At 47.9% G+C, this 21,691-nt stretch overlaps 1 protein-coding gene and 1 pseudogene across 11 annotated transcripts in view; one reads left to right on the top strand and one right to left on the bottom strand.

Annotated features, from left to right (window-relative positions):
- LOC121484345 (carcinoembryonic antigen-related cell adhesion molecule 1-like) overlaps positions 1–21,691 on the top strand; it is a 79,383-nt gene that overhangs the window by 55,026 nt on the left and 2,666 nt on the right. For 3 of the 11 annotated variants that reach the window (XR_005986000.1, XR_005985997.1, XR_005985995.1), the window contains 6 exons: positions 10,036–10,395; positions 13,026–13,301; positions 17,364–17,484; positions 18,454–18,506; positions 18,831–19,322; positions 19,589–20,078. Coding sequence is in view for 5 of the 11 variants with exons in the window: in XM_041743489.1 (XP_041599423.1) it covers positions 10,036–10,395; positions 13,026–13,301; positions 17,364–17,484; positions 18,454–18,506; positions 18,831–18,916; positions 19,281–19,322; positions 19,589–19,654 (1,004 nt within the window). In the remaining 6 variants the exon portion in view is untranslated. Of the gene's footprint in view, positions 1–10,035; positions 10,396–13,025; positions 13,302–14,621; positions 14,687–16,157; positions 16,182–17,363; positions 17,485–18,453; positions 18,507–18,830; positions 19,323–19,588; positions 20,079–21,691 lie in introns of those variants that run through there. The other 8 variants (XM_041743489.1, XM_041743491.1, XR_005985998.1 and 5 more) reach the window with 8 other exon arrangements.
- On the bottom strand, positions 4,589–4,689 carry LOC121485905 (annotated as a pseudogene).

Raw genomic sequence — 21,691 nt, forward strand, 5'->3', positions numbered from 1 at the left:
AAACAACCCCCACTGAGCCCTGCACCAGGCAGGGGGCGGAGCAGCCCCCCCCAAGTGCTAACACCTGAAAATCAGCACAACAGGCCCCTCCCCCAGAAGACCAGCTAGACGGACCAGTTCCAGGGGAAGTCAAGGGACTTAAAGTACACAGAATCAGAAGATACTCCCTTGTGTTTTTTGTTTTTTTGGGTTTTTTTTTGTTGTTGTTTTCTCTCTTTTTGATTTCTGATTGCTTCCCCCACCCCCTTTTTTTTCACCTTTCTTTCTTTTTCTTTTTCTTTTTCTTCCCTTTTTTCCCTTTTTTTCTTCTTTCTCTTTTTTCTTTTTCTCTTTTCTTTCCTTCTCTCTCTTTTCCTCCTTTTCCCAATACAACTTGTTTTTGGCCACTCTGCACTGAGCAAAATGACTAGAAGGAAAACCTCACCTCAAATGAAAGAATCAGAAACAGTCCTCTCTCCCACAGAGTTACAAAATCTGGATTACAATTCAATGTCAGAAAGCCAATTCAGAAGCACTATTATACAGCTACTGGCGGCTCTAGAAAAAAGCATAAAGGACTCAAGAGACTTCATGACTGCAGAATTTAGATCCAATCAGGCAGAAATTAAAAATCAATTGAATGAGATGCAATCCAAACTAGAAGTCCTAACGACGAGGGTTAACGAGGTGGAAGAAAGAGTGAGTGACATAGGAGACAAGTTGATGGCAAAGAGGGAAACTGAGGAAAAAAGAGACAGACAATTAAGAGACCATGAAGACAGATTAGGGGAAATAAACGACAGCCTGAGGAAGAAAAACCTAGTTGAATTGGGGTTCCCGAGGGTGCCGAAAGGGACAGAGGGCCAGAATATGTATTTGAACAAATCCTAGCTGAAAACTTTCCTAATCTGGGAAGGGAAACAGGCATTCAGATCCAGGAAATAGAGAGATACCCCCATAAAATCAATAAAAACCGTTCAACACCTTGATATTTAATAGTGAAGCTTGCAAATTCCAAAGAGAAGAGAAGATCCTTAAAGCAGCAAGAGACAGAAAGTCCCTGACTTTTATGGGGAGGAGTATTAGGGTAACAGCAGACCTCTCCACAGAGACCTGGCAGGCCAGAAAGGGCTGGCAGGATATATTCAGGGACCTAAATGAGAAGAACATGTAACCAAGAATACTTTACCCAGCAAGGCTCTCATTCAAAATGGAAGGAGAGATAAAGAGCTTCCAAGACAGGCAGGAACTGAAAGAATATGTGACCTCCAAACCAGCTCTGCAAGAAATTTTAAGGGGGACTCTTAAAATTCCCTTTTAAGAAGAAGTTCAGTGGAACAATCCACAAAAACAAGGACTGAATAGATATCATGATGACACTAAACTCATATCTGTCAATAGTAACTCTGAACGTGAACGGGCTTAATGACCCCATCAAAAGGCGCGGGGTTTCAGACTGGATAAAAGAGCAAGACCCATCTATTTGCTGTCTACAAGAGACTCATTTTAGACAGAAGGACACCTACAGCCTGAAAATAAAAGGTTGGAGAACCATTTACCATTCAAATGGTCCTCAAAAGAAAGCAGGGGTAGCCATCCTTATATCAGATAAACTAAAATTTACCCGAAGACTGTAGTGAGAGATGAAGAGGGACACTATCTCATACTTAAAGGATCTATCCAACAAGAAGACTTAACAATCCTCAATATATATGCGCCGAATGTGGGAGCTGCCAAATATTTAAACCAATTAATAACCAAAGTGAAGAAATACATAGATAATAATACACTTACACTTGGTGACTTCAATCTAGCTCTTTCTACCCTCGATAGGTCTTCTAAGCACAACATCTCCAAAGAAACGAGAGCTTTAAATGATACACTGGACCAGATGGATTTCACAGATATCTACAGAACTGTCCATGCAAACTCAACTGAATACACATTCTTCTCAAGTGCACATGGAACTTTCTCCAGAATAGACCACATATTGCATCACAAATCGGGTCTGAACCGATACCAAAAGATTGGGATCGTCCCCTGCACATTTTCAGACCATAATGCCTTGATATTAGAACTATATCACAACAAGAAGTTTGGAAGGAGCTCAAACACGTGGACGTTAGGGACCATGCTGCTAAAAGATGAAAGGGTCAACCAGGAAATTAAGGAAGAATTAAAAAGATTCATGGAAACTAATGAGAATGAAGATACAACCATTCAAAATCTTTGAGATGCAGCAAAAGCAGTCCTGAGGGGGAAATACATCGCAATACAAGCATCCATTCAAAAACTGGAAAGAAAAGAAAGAAAAAAAAAAAAGAAAAACTGGAAAGAACTCAAATACAAAAGCTAACCTTACACACAAAGGAGCTAGAGAAAAAAGAGCAAATAGATCCTACACCCAGCAGAAGAAGAGAGTTCATAAAGATTCGAGCAGAACTCAACAAAATCGAGACCAGAAGAACTGTGGAACAGATCAACAAAACCAGGAGTTGGTTCTTTGAAAGAATTAATAAGATAGATAAACGATTAATTAGCCAGCCTTATTAAAAAGAAGAGAGAGAAGACTCAAATTAATAAAATCATGAATGAGAAAGGAGAGATCACTACCAACACCAAGGAAATACAAACGATTTTGAAAACATATTATGGACAGCTCTACGCCAATAAATTAGGCAATCTAGAAGAAATGGATGCATTTCTGGAGAGCCACAAACTCCCAAAACTGGAATAGGAAGAAATAGAAATCCTGAACAGGCCAATAACCAGGGAGGAAATTGAAGCAGTCATCAAAAGCCTCCCAAGACACAAAAGTCCAGGGCCTGATGGCTTCCCAGGGGAATTCTATCAAACGTTTAAAGAAGAAACCATACCTATTCTACTAAAGCTGTTTGGAAAGATAGAAAGTGATGGAGTACTTCCAAATTCATTCCATGAGGCCAGCATCACCTAAATTCTAAAACCAGACAAAGACCCCACCAAAAGGAGAATTACAGACCAATATCCCTGATGAACATGGATGCAAAAATTCTCAACAAGATACTAGCCAATAGGATCCAACAACACATTAAGAAAATTACTCACCTTGAACAAGTAGGATGCATCCCCGGGACACAAGGCTGGTTCAACACTCGTAAAACAATCAATGTGATTCATCATATCAGCAAGAGAAAAACCAAGAACCATATGATCCTCTCTTTAGATGCAGAGAAAGCATTTGACAAAATACAGCATCCATTTCTGATCAAAACTCTTCAGAGTGTAGGGATAGAGGGAACATTCCTCAACATCTTAAAAGCCATCTACGAAAAGCCCACAGCAAATATAATTCTCAGTGGGGAAGCACTGGGAGCCTTTCCCCTAAGATCAGGAACAACACAGGGATGTCCACTCTCACCACTGCTATTCAACATAGTGCTAGAAGTCCTCGCCTCAGCAATCAGACAACAAAAAGACATTAAAGGCATTCAAATTGGCAAAGAAGAGGTCAAACACTCCCTCTTCGCCGATGACATGATACTCTACATAGAACCCAAAAGCCTCCACCCCAAGATTGCTAAAACTCATACAGCAGTTTGGCAGTGTGGCAGCATACAAAATCAATGCCCAGAAATCAATGGCATTTCTATACACTAACAGTCAGACTGAAGAATGAGAAATGAAGGCGTCAATCCCATTTACAATTGCACCCAAAAGCATAAGACACCTAGGAATAAATCTAAACAAAGAGGAAAAGGATCTATACCCTAAAAACTATAGAACACTTCTGAAAGAAATTGAGGAAGACACAAAGAGATGGAAAAAAGTTCCATGCTCATGGATTGGAAGAATTAATATTGTGAAAATGTCAATGTTACCCAGGCCAATTTACACATTTAATGCAATCCCTATCAAAATACCATGGACTTTCTTCAGAAAGTGAGAACAAATTATTTTAAGATTTGTGTGGAATCAGAAAAGATCCCGAATAGCCAGGGGAATTTTAAAAAAGAAAACCCTATCTGGGGGCATCACAATGCCAGATTTCAGGCTGCACTACAAAGCTGTGGTCATCAAGACAGTGTGGTACTGGCACAAAAACAGACACATAGATCAATGGAACAGAATAGAGAACCCAGAAGTGGACCCTGAGCTTTATGGTCAACTAATATTCGATCAAGGAGGAAAGACTATCCACTGGAAGAAAGACAGACTCTTCAATAAATGGTGTTGGGAAAATTGGACATCCACGTGCAGAGGAATGAAACTAGACCACTCTCTTTCACCATACACAAAGATAAACTCAAAATGGATGAAAGTTCTAAATGTGAGACAAATTCCATCAAAATCCTAGAGGAGAACAGGCAACACCCTTTTTGAGCTTGGCCACAGTAACTTCTTGCAAGATACATCCACGAAGGCAAAAGAAACAAAAGCAAAAATGAACTATTAGGACTTCATCAAGATAAGAAACTTTTGCACAGCAAACGATACAGTCAACAAAACTAAAAGACAACCTACAGGATGGGAGAAGATATTTGCAAATGACGTATCAGATAAAGGGCTAGTTTCCAAGATCTATAAAGAACTGATCAAACTCAACACCAAAGAAACAAACAATCCAATCATGAAATGGACAAAAGACATGCGTGTCATCCTTGCGCAGGGGCCATGCTAATCTTCTCTGTATCGTTCCAATTTTAGTATATGTGCTGCCGAAGCGAGCACTGGACAAAAGACATGAAGAGAAATCTCACAGAGGAAGACATAGACATGGCCTACACGCACATGAGAAAATGCTCTGCATCACTTGCCATCAGGGAAATACAAATCAAAAGCACAATGAGATACCACCTCACACCAGTGAGAATGGGGAAAATAAACAAGGCAGGAAACCACAAATGTTGGAGAGGTTGCGGAGAAAAGGGAACCCTCTTACACTGTTGGTGGGAATGTGTACTGGTGCAGCCACTCTGGAAAACTGTGTGGAGGTTCCTCAAAGAGTTGAAAATAGACCTGCCCTAAGACCCAGCAATTCCACTGTTGGGGATTTACCCCAAAGATTCAGATGCAATGAAACACCGGGACATCTGCACCCCGATGTTTCTAGCAGCAATGTCCACAATAGCCAAACGGTAGAAGGAGCCTCGGTGACCATCGAAAGATGATGGATAAAGAAGATGTGGTTTATGTATACAATGGAATATTAATCAGCCAATAGAAATGATAAATACCCACCATTGGCTTCAACGTGGATGGAACTGGAGGGTATTATGCCGAGCGAAATAAGTCAATCAGAGAAGGACAAACATTATATGTTCTCATTAATTTGGGGAATGTAAATAACAGTGAAAGGGAATAGAAGGGAAGGGAGAAGAAATGTGTGGGAAATATCAGGAAGGGAGACAGAACATAAAGACTCCTAACTCTGGGAAACGAACTAGGGGTGGTGGAAAGGGAGGAGGGCAGGCGGTGGGGGTGAATGGGTGACAGCCACTGAGGGGGGCACTTGACGGGATGAGCCCTGGGTGTTATTCTGTATGTTGGTAAATTGAACACCAATAAAAAATAACCCCCACTGAGCCATGCACCAGGCAGGGGGTTGAGCAGCTCCGCCCAAGTGCTCACACCTGAGAATCAGCACAGCAGGGCCCTCCCCCAAAAGACCAACTAGACGGACAGGGGAAAAACAAGTTATTGACCAAGCAGCACTGGAAAGTTCTAGGGAAGTCCAGGGATTTACAGTATATAGAATCAGAGGATACTCCCCCTTGTTTTTTGTTTTGTTTGCTTCCCCCCGCTTTTTTTTCTTTTCTTCTCTTTCTTTTTTCTTTTTCTTTTCTTCTTTCCTTCTCTCTTTTTATCCTTTTCCGAATACAACTTGTTTTTGGCCACTTTGCACTGAGCAAAATGACTAGAAGGAAAAACTCACCTCAAAACAAAGAATCAGAAACAGTCCTCTCTCCCACAGAGTTACAAAATTTGGATTACAATTCAATGTCAGAAAGCCAATTCAGAAGCACAATTATAAAGCTACTGGTGGCTCTAGAAAAAAGCATAAAGGGGAAAGGATAAAGTACAAAATTTTAAAAATACAAAACTGGAGGACAGGACAGTTCTTCCATTTTCCCCTTTGTCCACCAGAGAGCGGCGAGCTCCCTTCACAGCCTGGAGCCCAGAAGGCCTGACCCTCCCAGCCTCACCCAGTCTCCACCTCCTGGCTCCCAGGCTACCCCTACTGCATTCCCTCACCCGCTGTGGTCCACCTGATTCTGCTCACTGAGACTGGTCCCTCTGTGGGCAGCTCGTCCTCCACATCCTCTGACCTCGCAGGCATGAAGGTTGACTCACGCATCCCACCCCAGCAAATGGTCACTCTCCCAGGACTGCTCCATGTGGCCCCCCATCAGCTGAGACCCCTTCCATGCTCCAGACGCATCACACACTTTCCCTTCGTGGCCCTTCTCTCGATTATAATTGACTCATTGGTGCCGAGATCCTGAGTGCCTGTGGCCCTGTTATAGGGTGAACTCCACTAGTCTAGCACCCAATTCTGACCTGTTGTCTCTGCAGTTCCTAGGACCCAGCCCAGGGCCTGAAACGTCACAGATGCCCCATAAATACCCTTTAAATGCAAGAGGGAAACCACACAATGGAAGCATGCCCCCACTCCCCAAGGTGATAACTAGGCTCAGAGTCTGTTCCCTGTAGACACAGGGCACTGGAATCTGGATGGGAGGAGGCGAGCAGGTGCCCAAGGCAGTCCCTTCAAGGCTCTGGGGCCTCTACCCCTCTAGCTTCATGAGGGAGGACAGGGGCCTCCTACAGTTAGAGGCCAACACCCATCCATTCCAGAACACTGACACCCCTTCCCATTTCCATCTTGTGAATGACTTCTCTCCCCAGAGGGCCTGGGTGGGCAACCTGTGCCCTCTCTCTTCTCTCAGAGATCTGACCTGGCACAAATTCTGGAGCACACCCCAGGTGGACACACCACCAGGGGAGGTCAGAGCCCGACACTGACTATAAAGACGACATGTGGAGAATCCTCATCCTGAGGGTCCCTGGTCTGTGGGGACACCTGCTATGTCTCCCTGAAGGATTCTCAGCATCCCAAGGAGTCCTGGGGAACCAGGGAATGTTCCCAGGCAGGTGGAACAGGAGAACTGAGGATCTGCCTTTGTTTTCAAAGGGGCTGAGGGTCTCCTCCCCTTTCCAGAGGCAGCCTTGGGTTTGCTCAGCTGAGTCTCTGGGTGGAGTCACTCCAGCTCCTGGGTCCTGTGGGAGATTGAGAGCAGAGCACAGACAGGGACACAAATGACATGGAGGCAGTGCCCCCACCCCTTAGGTTGTGATGGGGGAGACAGGGCATTGTGGCGTCCAGCCTCCCAGACAATTGCGGTTTTCCAAAGTCTCAAGAGACCTCTACTGGCTCATTCGTTGAAATCTCAAGGAAAGACAGATCCTCCTGTGAAGCACATCCCTGAGTGGATAATTCTCCTGACACAGGATCAAAAATCTTCTGGAGAGTGCCTGTCTTCTCCCTGGAGTCACCTGTCCTGGGGTGGACTCAGGCAGTCTATGACTCACAGGGACCAGGACCCGGGCTGACCAGTCCCTCACCTCTGCCCAGGGCTCAGGGCCCACTCACCCCCTTTGGAGCCTGGTCAGCATCCCGGGTGTAACCCCAGCATCGCCTCCAGGGGACAACATAGTGACGTGTAGACAACAACTAGGAAAACAAACCCTGAAGCTGACTTGGGCTAAGGGGGAGAAGGAGGAGCATGATTTCCATCCCTTTCTCCAACAGACCCTCTGGTCCCTCCCTCATATCTGCTCTCTCTGTCTAGAGCCCTAGGAACACCCCCAATCTGTCAGAGGTCCCTATGTAGCTCTCCATTACCTGCCTGGCTCCACCCAAGGCGGAAGCAGAGTAACCACAGGAGGGTTCCCCAGGCAGATGACAGACGCTACACAGGATGCCGAGGAGCACATAGACAGTCTCTGGACCACAGTTCATCTAACAGACCCTGAGAGGGAGGGTCTCCGCAAAAAATTTTCTGGAATCTAGGGAGCCTCAACCACCCAATTTACCACCATCATTTTCTCTTCCCAGACATGCAGAGATCCCCCCCTCCCATCTGGGAACTAAGCTCCTCAGACACCTGGTCCTGAGTCTCTGCCCCTGGAAGCAGAGGTCAAGCTAGTGACACCCAGGGATGACACTGGGTCCCTCACCAGGAATCACGGGGCCTGCCACTTTCTCACCCCCAGTCTTCTCTGTGACCTTGCTGCCAGAAGGAAATTCATCCTCCCCAGAGCTGATGAGATCACTGGGGAGACCATGCCCAGGTGGGCGTCTCTGTTACCAAGGGAAACGATCCCCTGGATTTGTGTGTGGTGCCCACAGACTCAAGGCCAGGACACAGCACAGGCCACTGAGGGAAGGGACAAGGGGCACCCTCTCAGGGAACCGGGTCCCCCTCAGCCCGGCTCTTCAAAGCCTGCTCCCCGGGGCCAGGAGCATCCGCGTCCCCTGGGAGCTGGTTAGATGCAGGCACCGGGGCCCACACCACACCTGCGGAGTCAGATCTGCGGACCCTCCCTCCATGGGCACAGAGCAGAGGCGGCCCCGGCGCCACGTCCCGGGGTCTCAGCCTGGCTGCGCATCTGCTAACGCCGCCTGTGCAGGGGTCACCTGGGCCTCCGCAGGCTTGATGACGTTCCCAGGTGATCCCCAGGCCCGGTGGGGGTGACGTCCCAGGACAGGCGCTCTGGAGGCGGCCCCGGGCTCCCGCTCTGCAGGGGGAAGCCCCAGGGCCAGGAGGGAGGGCTGTGGGGGCGCGGACCCTGCACCTCGCCCCCGAGCTGCGGGGCGCGCCCCGGACCCGACGCCCCGGGCTCGTGCTCGTGCCGAGCAGGCCGGGTGCGCGCTCGCGTCTGCCGGGAAATCCCAGCGGAAGACGGAGAGGCCTCAGCAGCTGCGGGGACCCTCGGGGATGGGAACCCGGGACCTGCCGTCGGGGGGGGGGGGGGGCGGCGAGCCCCCGCCCGGCCCACGTGACCCGGCCCCGCCCCCAGAGGCGGCCCCGCGCGGAGGGGGAAGGACGCGGAGCTGCCGGGCGGGACCGCGGGGCCCCAGCGTCTGCGCGGCGGCAGCTGCTCTCCCCCGGGCCGGACGGAGCGGGCAGCGGGCACCATGGAGCCCCCCTCGGCCTCTCCCCGAGCAGGGCGCGGCCCCTGGCGGGAGCTCCTGCTGGCAGGTGAGGGGCCGATCCCCTGGGAGGGGCGGGAGGTCGGGGGAGCGGCGGCCTGGGGCCTGGGGGGGGGGACGGGGCTCCGCAGGGGACGGGGCGGCGGGCGGGGCGGGGGAGCCGGCTCAGCGGCGGGACGGCCTCGGGATCTGCAGGTGGGGATGAGGGGCTGTGTCCCAAGGGCCTCCTCACCGGGACTCAGTTTTGCAACCTGACGGAAACCACACCCAGGGACCCCAAACCCTGCCCTTGCCACCACCCTGGGATCCTGACCGATAAGCGCCAGGCTCGGAGGGCCCCGGGGACGCTCAGCCCTGGGTATTTGCAGCCGGGCCACCCCGGGGACAGCACAGAGCAGACCAGTCCCTGCACCCTGAGCTCACTTCTCTGGGAGGAAGACAGACCCGCAGAGACATCTGGAATGTCATGTCCGGTAAGGACAAGCCCCCTGAAGGGAACAGAGCAGGGAAAGATCAGGACGTGAAGACAGAGGGTCGTCATAGGAGATGGTCAGGACAGGCTTCTCCCAAGAACCCCTGAGTGTGAGCAGGTATCTGCGGGCAGTCAGAGAGAGAGCCACAGACATCTGAGGGAGAGCGTTCAAAACAGAGGAAAATACCTTCAGAGGCCCGGAATTAGCATAATCATTCCACTGACTTTGACCAGCAGCAGACATACACAGACACCCAGGTATGTGTGCATGTTCACACACCCACACCAAGAAGCTGGGGGATGAGGACCTGCTCCATGCCCAGGGCCCCAGCTCTCCATCCCAACACATAGGTCAGAACACTGATCCGTTCCCTCTCTTGCCTCCTAGTCTCACTCTTAGCCTTCTGGAACCCGCCCACCACTGCCCAAGGCCCTGTGGAATTGGTGCCTGTCCATGCTGCTGAAGGGAAGGACGCTCTTCTGCGGGTCCCCAATCTGCCTGGGGATACAGCAAGCCTTGCCTGGTTCAGAGGGGAAATTGTATCGCTTGCCCATGAAATTCTAATATATGTAATAGACACCAAAGTCACTACCCCGGGGCCTGCATACAGTGGCAGAGAGACAATATACCCCAATGGATCCCTGCTGTTCCGGAACATCACCCTGAACGACACTGGATCCTACCTCCTACAAATCATAAACAGAAAATTTCAAACTGCACTAGTACGTGGACAGCTCCGAGTATTCCGTGAGTAATTCCTCTCTCACCTCTGGTGTTGGGTGAGGGAATTCTACTTCACACACACAGGATTCATAGGCCTGCACTGGGCCTCCATCCCTCTCTGCTTTATGTCCCTGTAGTGGTTCAAGCATTTAGTGCAGGACACACAGTGGAAACACATTTCCAAAGATCAGAATTTGACTCCTGGATTCCAGCCCAGCAGATGTTCCCTGCAAAGAGAACAAGCCTGACAGGTGTAACTCAGCAAAGGGAGACACATTCAGTCCAGCCCCTGGAGCTCCTCCCTGTGATCATGACTCTGAGAAAGACCCAGTGGGGCTCAGTTAGTGCCAGGCCTGAGGGGTGCCTAGGATCCTCACATAGAAGCTCAGGCCAGAAAGCCGCTGCCTAGACCCTGTTTCAGGGCTTCTGACTCCTGTGACCAAGCTAGGGGAGGCTGTGCTAGGCTTGGGTTTTGGCTTCCTGGCAAGGCTCACTGGGAGCAATGATCTCCTGGTGCCTGAGTCCTGAGGTTCCTGGGCGGGTCACCTGCCAGGGCTCAGCATCTGGGGAGGGGCACAGCCTGGTCCCTCACCTGAGAGGTAGGGCGGAGAGCAGAGATAGGCAAGGTCCCTGAGACACCGTCTGAGTGCCCTGGAAGACAGGAGACCCCAGAGGAAGGTCAGCACCCCCAAGGAGGAACAGAGGAGAGAAGGTGCTCCCACAGGGTCTGTCTGCAGCCGCGGCCCCATCTCCTCCTCCTCCACCCAGGGGGCCTTATTAGGCATCTATGAACCCTGAGACCAGCTGGTGGATCAGTTCTTTTTTCTTAGGGATCCACAGCTCAAGACAGATTTTCTTGTCTGGGAAGTGAGAGCAAATGGAGAATTCATGGTTTTACTCAAGAACTAAATTACCTTCAACAACAATCAGAGTCAGTGCGGGGAATGCCCAGGCCTCCCCTCAGTGGCCGATCCACAGCTTCTGCATTGGACCTGGACTCACTGTTTCCCTGTGTGTTGGTGTGATCCCACGGGCATGTAAGGGAAAGGACTCCGCCCTCTCCTCCTGACCATGTACCCTGAACCCGCACAGGGCCCAACATCTCAATTGCTCTTTCATGAAGGAGGAAAGGAATGAGTGAATGATTCTCTTCAGATCTGGACCCTGGCCACACCTGCTCCCTGTCCTTCCAGGGGCTGAGAGCCATGTTCTGTCCCTCTGACCAGCAGCCCCTCAGGCCACTCCCAGAGAAGAGTCTCCAACTCCTGTGGTGTTGCTTGGTCATGGGAGGATTTGCAGGGCTGCACTGGCCCTGCCCCTCGGTCAGCTGTGGGCTCTTCCTGCCTGGAGTCTTTGAAAGCACTTGTAACCTCCCCTGCTCACAGCCTGGGACATTTCTCGCTCCCTGCTCTTTCCATGTCATTCAGCTTCCTCCTCCTCCTCCTCCTCCTCCTCCTCCTCCTCCTCCTCTTCCTCCTCCTTTTCAGCTGGGACTAGACCTGCTCTGCACAGCTCCCTCTACCCTTAAGCCTTCCCTGGAATCTTCTGCTAAGCCCTATGGCCAGGCCCACCATCCCAGGCTATTGCCTGGAGGACAGAGAAATGAGAGCAGCAGCCTCTGCCATTCACCTCCTGTTTCAAAAAGATTTGATTGATTGATTGATTGATTGATTGATTGATTTAGAGGGAGAGAGAGAGAGAACATGAGCAGGGAGCGTAATGCAGGACTCCATCCCTGGACCCTGGGATCATAACCTGAGCCAAAGGCAAACACTTAACTACTAAATAACCTGGATGCCCCCCTTCAGTCACCCCTGTCTGTAATATGGCCAAACTGTGACTCCAGGTGTACCAGAGCCGCCCTGCAGTGAGGCCACTGGGAAACGGGAAAGAAAGAGCCCTGATGCAGCCCCTCTACTGTGTCCTGACTCTGCAGTCTCCCAGTTCTCTAACACTGTATGACCCCAGCACATTTGATCCAACACTGAGAGAACACTGCATAATGGTGCCCAACTGCAATATAGGTAGATGCCCCCATGACGTCCCTTCATGGCACAGAAGGAGCAGTGCCAAAGTACATATTTATACCCACAGCTAAGAGTACCAGCCTTCTGTGGAAACTGTGACAATACTCTAAAGAGGTTCTCCCTGTAATAGTCAATCCACAGGCAGGAAGTAAAAGTCTTATTCAGATTGAGAAACCCTTTAGATTGGAGCTTCTCCAAACCTAAGTTCAGAAAGACTGGCTGGGCCGTTCTCATTTTCTAATAAATTATTTCACAAAAGAGAAATAAATGCCTTCCCTTACTATGTAAAGCTACCATACTAGAGAGAGGGCCTGATCTTTTCAGAAAGCTCAGGAAATATTCCCAAGAAGCCAGTGGCTATAAAATTCCCCCTAACGTTGAGGAAGCTGCACATGGAGATTTAGAAGGTTCCTGGTGCTGACGCTACAGAGATATCCAGGAAGAGCAGACACGTGAGAGAGGGCCAGTGTTAGAGGGACAGCCCTGTCCTGACAGACTGCCACCTGAACACAGACACTCAACCTTGTGCAGGAGGCAGGGCCATCCTCAGGGGCACCTTGACAGAGCTCACTGGGTCGCCAGACCCCAGGGCACTCTCATGCTGTCACCTCCTCTGTTTCTCCACAGAGCCAGTGTCCCAACCCCTTCTCACTGCCAGCAGCACCACAGTCACAGAAGATGACTCTGTGGTCGTGACCTGCTCCTCAAGTAACACCGGGGTCTCTATGCAGTGGCTCTTCAATGGCCAGATTCTAATGCTCACGGATAGGAAGAAGCTGTCCCAGGACAACAGCACCCTCACCATAGACCCTGTCAGGAAGGAGGATGCCGGGAAATACGAGTGTGAGGTCTCCAATCCGGTCAGTTTCCGCAAAAGTGACCCTGTCAGGCTGGATGTCGAAGGTAAATGACACCTTGTCCTGTGTTCTAGTAATACTACTGAACTGTATACCTAAAATGGTTAAAAGGATAAAACTTACGTATATTTTACCACACAAAAAAATGGTTATCGAGCAAGAAAGGAATCTTGTGTAAGGTCACACAGTAAAAGCCAGACCTAGGATCAGAATCTAAGTGTATTTGATTCAGAGACTCAGGTCTTCACCACACTCCCATTCTGTTTACTGAAATGGTCTCTGATTCTATTCTGCTCTCCTGCCCCCTGGGCCTTCTATCATTTGCTCATCATTTGTAGAGTTATCTTCCCAGGGAGATGTATTTGTATTTTTGTGCAACCATCACCACCATCCATTAAACACTCTGCCCCTAAGTGTAGTAACCACCACCCTGCCTGCTCTCGCTTATGACTGTGATTATTCTAAGTACCTTGTATAAATGGAATCATAACGATATTTGTTTTGTGTGTGTGTGTGTGTGTGTGTGTGTGTGTGTGTGTGTGTGTCTGGATTTCTTCATAAGTAAAACTATATGATAATTGTCTATCTTTGATTGATTCATTTTGCTCAGTATAAATCTCCCCAGTTCGATCTCCATTGATATAAATGTTAAAATTTCATCCCTCTGATGGCTCGGTAATATTTCATCCTGCATATATGCATATATTAAACTTTTTATTCATATATATACTAATATATATATGCTATTTGCCAATACCTTCTTTATGCATTCGTCTACCAATGGATATCTGGGCTCATTCCACAGTTGGGCTACTCTGTATATTATTGCTGTAAACATTGGAGTGCAGGTCCCTTCAGATCACAACATTAGTGTCCTTCGGGGAAATTACTAGGAGTGCATTGGTGGGTCATGAAGTATCTCTCTATTTAACTCCTTGAGGAATCTCCATACTATTTTCCAGAGTGGCTGTACCAGCCTGCATCCCCACAAACAGTGTATGAGTCTTCCCCTTTCTCTGCACCCTCACCAACATTTGCTGTTTCCTGACTTGTTAATGTAACCATTCTGATGGCCGTGAGGTGATATCTCATTGTGGTTTTACTTGTATTTCCATGATACCAAGTGATGTGGAGCATTTTTTTCATGTCTCTGTTGGCTATTTGTATGGCTTCTTTGGAGAAATGTCTGTTTGTGAATATCCAATGGAAAAAAGACAGTCTCCTCAAGGAATGGTGTTTGGAAAATTTGAAAGTCATATATAGAAAAAAAATGAAACTGGACCATTATCTTATACCATATACCAAGATAAACTCAAAATGGATGAAAGACCTAATCATGAGACAGGAATCCATCAAATTCCTACAGGAGAACACAGGCAGCAACCTCTTCGAACATGGCCACAGAACTTTCTGCTAGACGCATCTCCAGAGGTAATGGAAACAAAAACAAAAGGGAACTATTGGGACTTCATTGAGATACAAAGCTTTGCACAGCAAACAGTTGACAAAACCCAACAAACTCCCTACAGAATGGGAGAAGGTATTGGCAAATAGCACATCAGATAAAGGGCTAGTATCCAAGATATATAAAGAACTTTTCAAACTCAACATCCAAAAACCAAAGAATCCAGTTAAGAAAGGTGAAGAACACATGAACAGACATTTCTGTTAATTTCTTTTGGGGGTAGTTTGTTGTTAATGCTAACAACAGAGAGATTTGGTGTGTTGATTTTGTATCATGCAAATTTATTGAAATTATTTATGAGTTTGACAGTTTTCAGGGGGATCTTTATGTCTTTGGACATATAATTTCATATAATCTGCAAACAGACATAATTGTACTTATTTCTTTCCAATTGGTTTCATTCTGTTTTTTTCCTTCTAATTATTTTGACTTGGATTTCTGAACTCTGTTGATTACAGCTTGTTTAAATGGTATATTTATCTTCTATGTAATCTAGAAGAAACATTTTCAGAGTTTCATCATAGAGTATGATGCTAGCTACGGGCATTTCATATATATCTTTTTAAAAAATTTTTTATTTTATTTTATTTTATTTATTCATGATAGGCACATAGTGAGAGAGAGAGAGAGAGAGAGAGAGAGAGGCAGAGACACAGGCGAGGGAGAAGCAGGCTCCATGCACCGGGAGCCCGACGTGGGACTCGATCCTGGGTCTCCAGGATCGTGCCCTGGGCCAAAGGCAGGCGCTAAACCGCTGCGCCACCCAGGGATCCCTACATATATATCTTTATTATGATGTGGTAGTTTCTTGTATTCCTAATGGTGCCAGTATTCTGTATATAGTAAACCACTTCTCTACAGGAGGTTTTCGCCATGAGGGTCAATCCACAGATCTGGAGGTAAAAAGCTTCAGAGTGAGAAATCCTGTAGATTGAAAACTTTCTGAATCCTAGGCTATGAAGCCTGTCTCATTTCTTAGTAAATTGCCTTCCCTATTTTCCATAAAGCTGCCTTGTATACAGAGAGGGAAAGGTTGTGAGTCTTCCTCCCCGATGAAAGGTATGTAAGGAAAGAAGCTTGACCTTTTAAAGTCACAAAAATTGAAGAAATGAATCCATGGGGGAAAAAATGCCACCCAATAATGAGGATTATGGACACATGGATATAGAAGAGGTTCCTGCTGCTGATACTACAAAGCTGTCCAGTTGGAGCAGACATGTGAATGAGGCAATGTGAGGGCCAGAGGGGGAAGCATAGCCCTCTCCTTACATTCAACACCTGAACAAAGACACTCATCCTTCTGCAGATAGCAGGGCCATTTCCCGAGTCACCATTACATAGCTCACTGTGGCCTTAGGTTGGCCAAGATCTCAGAGGAAAGAGCATAGGCCTAAGCTCCAGGCTCATGCTCCTTCCATTACCTCTGTTTCTCCACAGATCCAGTGAACCAGCCCTCTCTCCAGGCCAGAAATGCCATAGACATAGAACATAATGCGGATGCCATAGAACAGAAAGACTCTGTGGTCCTGATCTGCTCCACAAATAACACTGGGGTTCCATCCAGTGGTTCTTCAATGGGCAGAATCTAAAGCTCATAGAGTGGATGGAGCTGTCCCGGGTCAACAGCACCCTGACCATAAGCCCTGTCATGAGGGAGGCTGCTAGGAATTACCAGTGTGAGCTCTCCAACCTGCTTAGTTCCAGCTAACGTGATCCCCTCAGTGTGACTGTGACCTATGAGTGACCTTAAACTCCTCCACTTTCCTTCCTGTGTATTTTCCTGGCATGGGATGGATAAAGACCTGCAGGAAGTGTAGGCCTGTAGGACTTTGTGGATAAGATAACCAGACTAAGAATAATCTTGTAGCCTTTTGGTTCTGATATGTACCAGCTGTTGGACCTTGGGAAAGACACTCAAGCTCCTGATCCTGAGGGTTCTCATCTATAAAAGTGGAAACAACAGCTGGATCTTAAGGCTGTTGTGAGGGTTGTTAATATGAGCTCATGAGATGAAATCCTTCATACACAAATTTGCGACTCAATCAAATTTAGCAGCTATTATGTTTTTTGTCATTAACCTTTTTGTTACTAGCTGTACTATCACGTGGAATTGGGATTCAGTGCTGTATTCTCACATTACAGGTCTGTGACCTTCCCTAATTTAGTTACGCCCTTTCCACACTTAGACACTCATTTTGCACAGTGGGGATTACACCCTCAAGAGCAGAGAAGCCGATGAGATTAAATATAAAGTATATCCAAAGTGCTTTACACAGAACTGCCCTCAGAAGTCATCAGCTAATGTTATTCCCTTTAATCAGCGTTGAGTGGACAGATAAGGGTCTCCCTGTAGGAGCATCAATGACAATGAAAGGGAAGACACAGGGGAGAAGCATTTTGTGATAGGAAGATGAACAGAATGGTGGTCCTGGTGGGGGACAACATGAGAATTAGAGAAATTTCATGGTTTCATCTGAGGAAGAGATGAGATGCAGCAGTCTGGGGGTGAGGACTCTTTGTTGACAACCACCCAGACCTCAGTGGTCTTGACTTCCTCCATAAGCAGGCCCTTCCTTCTTGGCTCATCGTGGTATCCCCAGATTTGACTTCATACACCTTCCTTTCCCTATTTACATATTTCAGACAAAAGAAACAGCACAGGCCTCCCTTTGGGGTCCATCATTGGCATTGCACTCGGGGTTCTGCTCGGACTAGCTCTCGTGGCTGCCCTGGGGTGTCTCCTGCTCTGCACAAGGAGTGGAAGGTATGATGGCGTTTCTCTCAGATGATCCTGTCACAGCTGACTTCCAGGCAAGAGGGAGAGCCAGTCGTGACCTAGGATTCTGGTGGCTCTTCCAGGGCTCCCAACTGCCCCATGGATTTTCCCTCTCATTCCATCTGGCTCCTTCCTCGCCAGCTGCAGACCTGGATGCTTCCTTCACAGGCTCGTTGGTTGTAAATTAGACACAATGTGGGAACAGCTCCTCAGGGTGGTCCTGGTTCACATGACAAATCTACAGCAGTGCTGACAGGAGTAAGGGCTCAATGAAGGGCATTTCTCATGGTTTATTCAAGTCCCCGAGTCCCATGAGGGGGATTTGCAGCCTCAGGATGTAAGGGTGGTCCTGGGGAAGCTCACACAGCAGAGTGGAAGAATCTGACAGGGCACGTGGGATGGTCACCCCAAATTGCAGATGCAGGAACTATGACAGCACCACGCTGACTTGTGTGAGACCAGAGAACCTGGGATCACCTAGGGAAGGTCCTGGGATGTACTTTATGCCTCTGCCAGGCAGACGGAGATAGAGGATGGGTCATTGTCACATACAGCATCTCCTGGCCTTAGGGGGCGAGGGAATTACACAGCAGGGGCCCCACATTCAGGGATCCAGCATCCCCAGGGTTCCCAACATATCCTGAACATGACACTGCAGCCTTACCCCTTCTACACATTCAAATCCTCATGTTTTATATCTTTCCTGGGTGGTCCATCGCTTTTCAGGACACGTTCTCCTAGATACCATCAACCTCTATGGCTTCCCATCTGGGTCCAGGACAGACTTGCTCCAATGCCTTTCCTTATCCCCTCTCCTCGACCCTTGCCCTGCTAAACAACAGTGGTGGAGACAGGGTTTCTGTAACTCCTGCCTGATTCTCCTCCTTATCCCCAACTATAACAACAAAACTGTGACCTCGCCTTGCATTCCTCACACTTAAGCCTGATCTTTCTTAGGATCAGTGCCTGTCGTGATCTCAAAGATCTCCGGATACCAACATCCACACCTGGTGAGTATCTCTTCAGCCCTGGTGTGACTAGGAGCTCCAAGTCCCGCCCCACAGTGTCCAATCCTGGAGTCACCCCATGGGGATTCTGACCTCTTTCTGGGGCTTCAGCACAGGAGAACTCCACTGTCCATATTCCCTGACCTCTAGAGTTTGGATCATGGGTCATAACCTGGCTCTCTCGGCGCCCTAAAAGGCCGATGGGTCTCTCCCTGGGAGGTGCTGCTTCTTCCATGGTCCCTGAGAGCTCAGGACCTGTCCCTGTCTAGGATGGTAGGCCCAAGCTTCCTCACAACTCTGGGTGCTGACCTATGTCTCTGCCCCCAGGTCATGGTCCAGCCAGCAGGTGCACATACCCTGTAAGTTTTTTCCTTCTCCTCTTTTCACTGGGATCCAGGCTGTTCAGGCTAAAGGTAGGACCAGCAACCAATTTAGCTCCTTTGCATACCCTGCCTCTCCTAGACTATCCAGGACAAGGTAAGTCCCATTCTGGCCAGGAATGTACCTCTTCTGGGGCAGGATCCAGCCCCACCCTGTCCTGAGATTTCTTATTCCCCTGAGATAGACAAAGTTGAACCCTGGATTCCAGCCATGGGGTGGGTGGGACCCAGGGGTCCTGGGCTAACAGGAATTGTGCAGGGAATACAGTGGGGAGTGGTCTGGGAGAGGGTTATGGGTCAAAAGATTTGCAGAATGCTGTTCAAGAGGCAGAACTGGTCACTCCTGTAGAGAAATGACCCTTCCTCTCTGCTACCAACACCCATTCTCTCCTGTTAGGACTCCCTGCCCAGCTCCACAGCAGCAGTTCCTATCTACCAGGTGAGTGTGGGCAATTGAATATTCTCATCCCTGAAGCCCAAAGGGGCCGTAGGTTTGCCACAAGCCTGCCCTAGGCTGTGCTCTCAGTTTCAGAAAATAGAAGAGCAAGGGGAACAGGAAGTAGTAGGGGAAGAAGGGGCCTGAGGCAGAAACTTGCATCATGGCCAAGCTCCCAGAGAGCAGCCAGGTGGGACTAGAACCTGAAAGTCACACAGATATGTTCACAGGAGGTTACAGGGGCTCAGAGGCCTCTTCTTGTTTTACAGGAATTACAACACCCTGACAAAAACATTTATGGCCAGATCAACCACAAAGCAGAAGTGGCTTCCTAATTTCCTCATGGCACTTCTCCTTCCTATCACCCAGACCCTAGGTGGGGTCAGAAGCCGCAGCCTGAGCCAGAGAACCAGTTCTAAGCCTTGAGGACAATCAGGGACACAGACCCAGGGTTGGATACCTCATGTTCTCTGGAGATCCACAGGCTTGCCTGAGCCAAAGGCCTGCATCTCCCAGGAAGCATAGGTTCCCAGGGAACGTTTCCTTACCCCTGACTCACCAGACACATGTCAAGAGGTTCTGAATAAATAGGAATCTTCCCCTCTTTTACCCTTTGTGTGTGTGTGTGTGTGTGTGTGTGTGTGTGTGTGTGTGTGAATGGCAATTAGCAGAAACTTACCCAGGGACACCTAGCTGGGTCAGTGTCCTAGGGATCCCATAGGAGTTTACTTTAAAAGAGAATAAAGTCCCAATAGTTCATTTTTGCTTTTGTTTCTCTCGCCTTCATGGATGAATCTTGCAAAAAGTTACTGTGGCCAAGCTCAAAAAGGGTGTTGCCTGTGTTCTCCTCTAGGATTTTGATGGAATGTTGTCTCACATTAAGATCTTTCATCCAGGGATCCCTGGGTGGCGCAGCGGTTTGGCGCCTGCCTTTGGCCCAGGGCGCTATCCTGGAGACCCAGGATCGAATCCCACATCAGGCTCCCGGTGCATGGAGCCTGCTTCTCCCTCTGCCTGTGTCTCTGCCTCTCTCTCTCTCTGTGACTATCATAAATAAATAAAAAAAATTTAAAAAAAAAAAAGATCTTTCATCCATTTTGAGTTTATCTTTGTGTATGGTGCAAGAGAGTGGTCTAGTTTCATTCTTCTGCATGTGGATGTCCAGTCTTCCCAGTACCATTTATTGAAGAGGCTGTCTTTCTTCCAGTGGATAGTCTTTCCTCCTTTATCGAATATTAGTTGACTATAAAGTTGAGGGTCCACTTCTGGGTTCTCTATTCTGTTCCATTGATCTATGTGTCTGTTTTCGTGCCAGTACCACACTGTCTTGATGACCACAGCTTTGTAGTACACCCTGAAATGTGGCATTGTGATGCCCCCAGCTATGTTTTTCTTTTTTAAAATTCCCCTGGCTATTCGGGGTCTTTTCTGATTCCACACAAATCTTAAAATAATTTGTTCCAACTCTCTGAAGAAAGTCCATGGTATTTTGATAGGGATTGCATTAAATGTGTAAATTGGCCTGGGTAACATTGACATTTTCACAATATTAATTCTTCCAATCCACGAGCATGGAATATTTTTCCATCTCTTTGTGTCTTCCTCAATTTCTTTCAGGAGTGTTCTATAGTTTTAGGGTATAGATCCTTTACCTCTTTGGTTAGGTTTATTCCTAGGTGTCTTATGCTTTTGGATGCAATTGTAAATGGGATTGACCCCTTAATTTCTCATTCCTCAGTCTCACTGTTAGTGTATAGAAATGCCACTGACTTCTGGGCATTGATTTTGTATGCTGCCACACTGCCAAATGTCTGTATGAGTCCTAGCAATCTTGGGGTGGAGTATTTTGGGTTTTCTATGTAGGGTATCATGTCATCGGCAAAGAGGGAGAGTTTGACTTCTTCTTTGCCAATTTGAATGCCTTTATTTCTTTTTGTTGTCTGATTGCTGAGGCTAGGACTTCTAGTACTATGTTGAATAGCAGTGGTGAGAGTGGACATCCCTGTCTTGTTCCTGATCTTAGGGCAAAGGCTCCCAGTGCTTCCCCATTGAGAATGATATTTGCTGTGGGCTTTTCATAGATCACTTAGATGACAATCCAGTGATTCAACACTTCCTTACAATACCCGGTGCTCATCACAGCAAGTGCCCTGCTTAATCCTCATCTTCTATTTCACTCATCCCCCCACCTACCTTCTTTCTGACAACCATAAATTCATTCTCTGTAGTGAAGAGTTTGTTTCTTGGTTTGCCTGACTCTCTCTCCCTTTGTCCTCTGCTCTAATTTTTTTTTGTTTCATAAATTCCACAGGAGTGAAATATGGTGTTTCTCTTTCTCTGACTGACCTGTTTCACTTAGCATAATGTAGTCT

The sequence above is a fragment of the Vulpes lagopus genome, chromosome 2 (assembly GCF_018345385.1).
Source record: "Vulpes lagopus strain Blue_001 chromosome 2, ASM1834538v1, whole genome shotgun sequence".
NCBI classification, from domain to species: Eukaryota; Metazoa; Chordata; class Mammalia; order Carnivora; family Canidae; genus Vulpes; species Vulpes lagopus.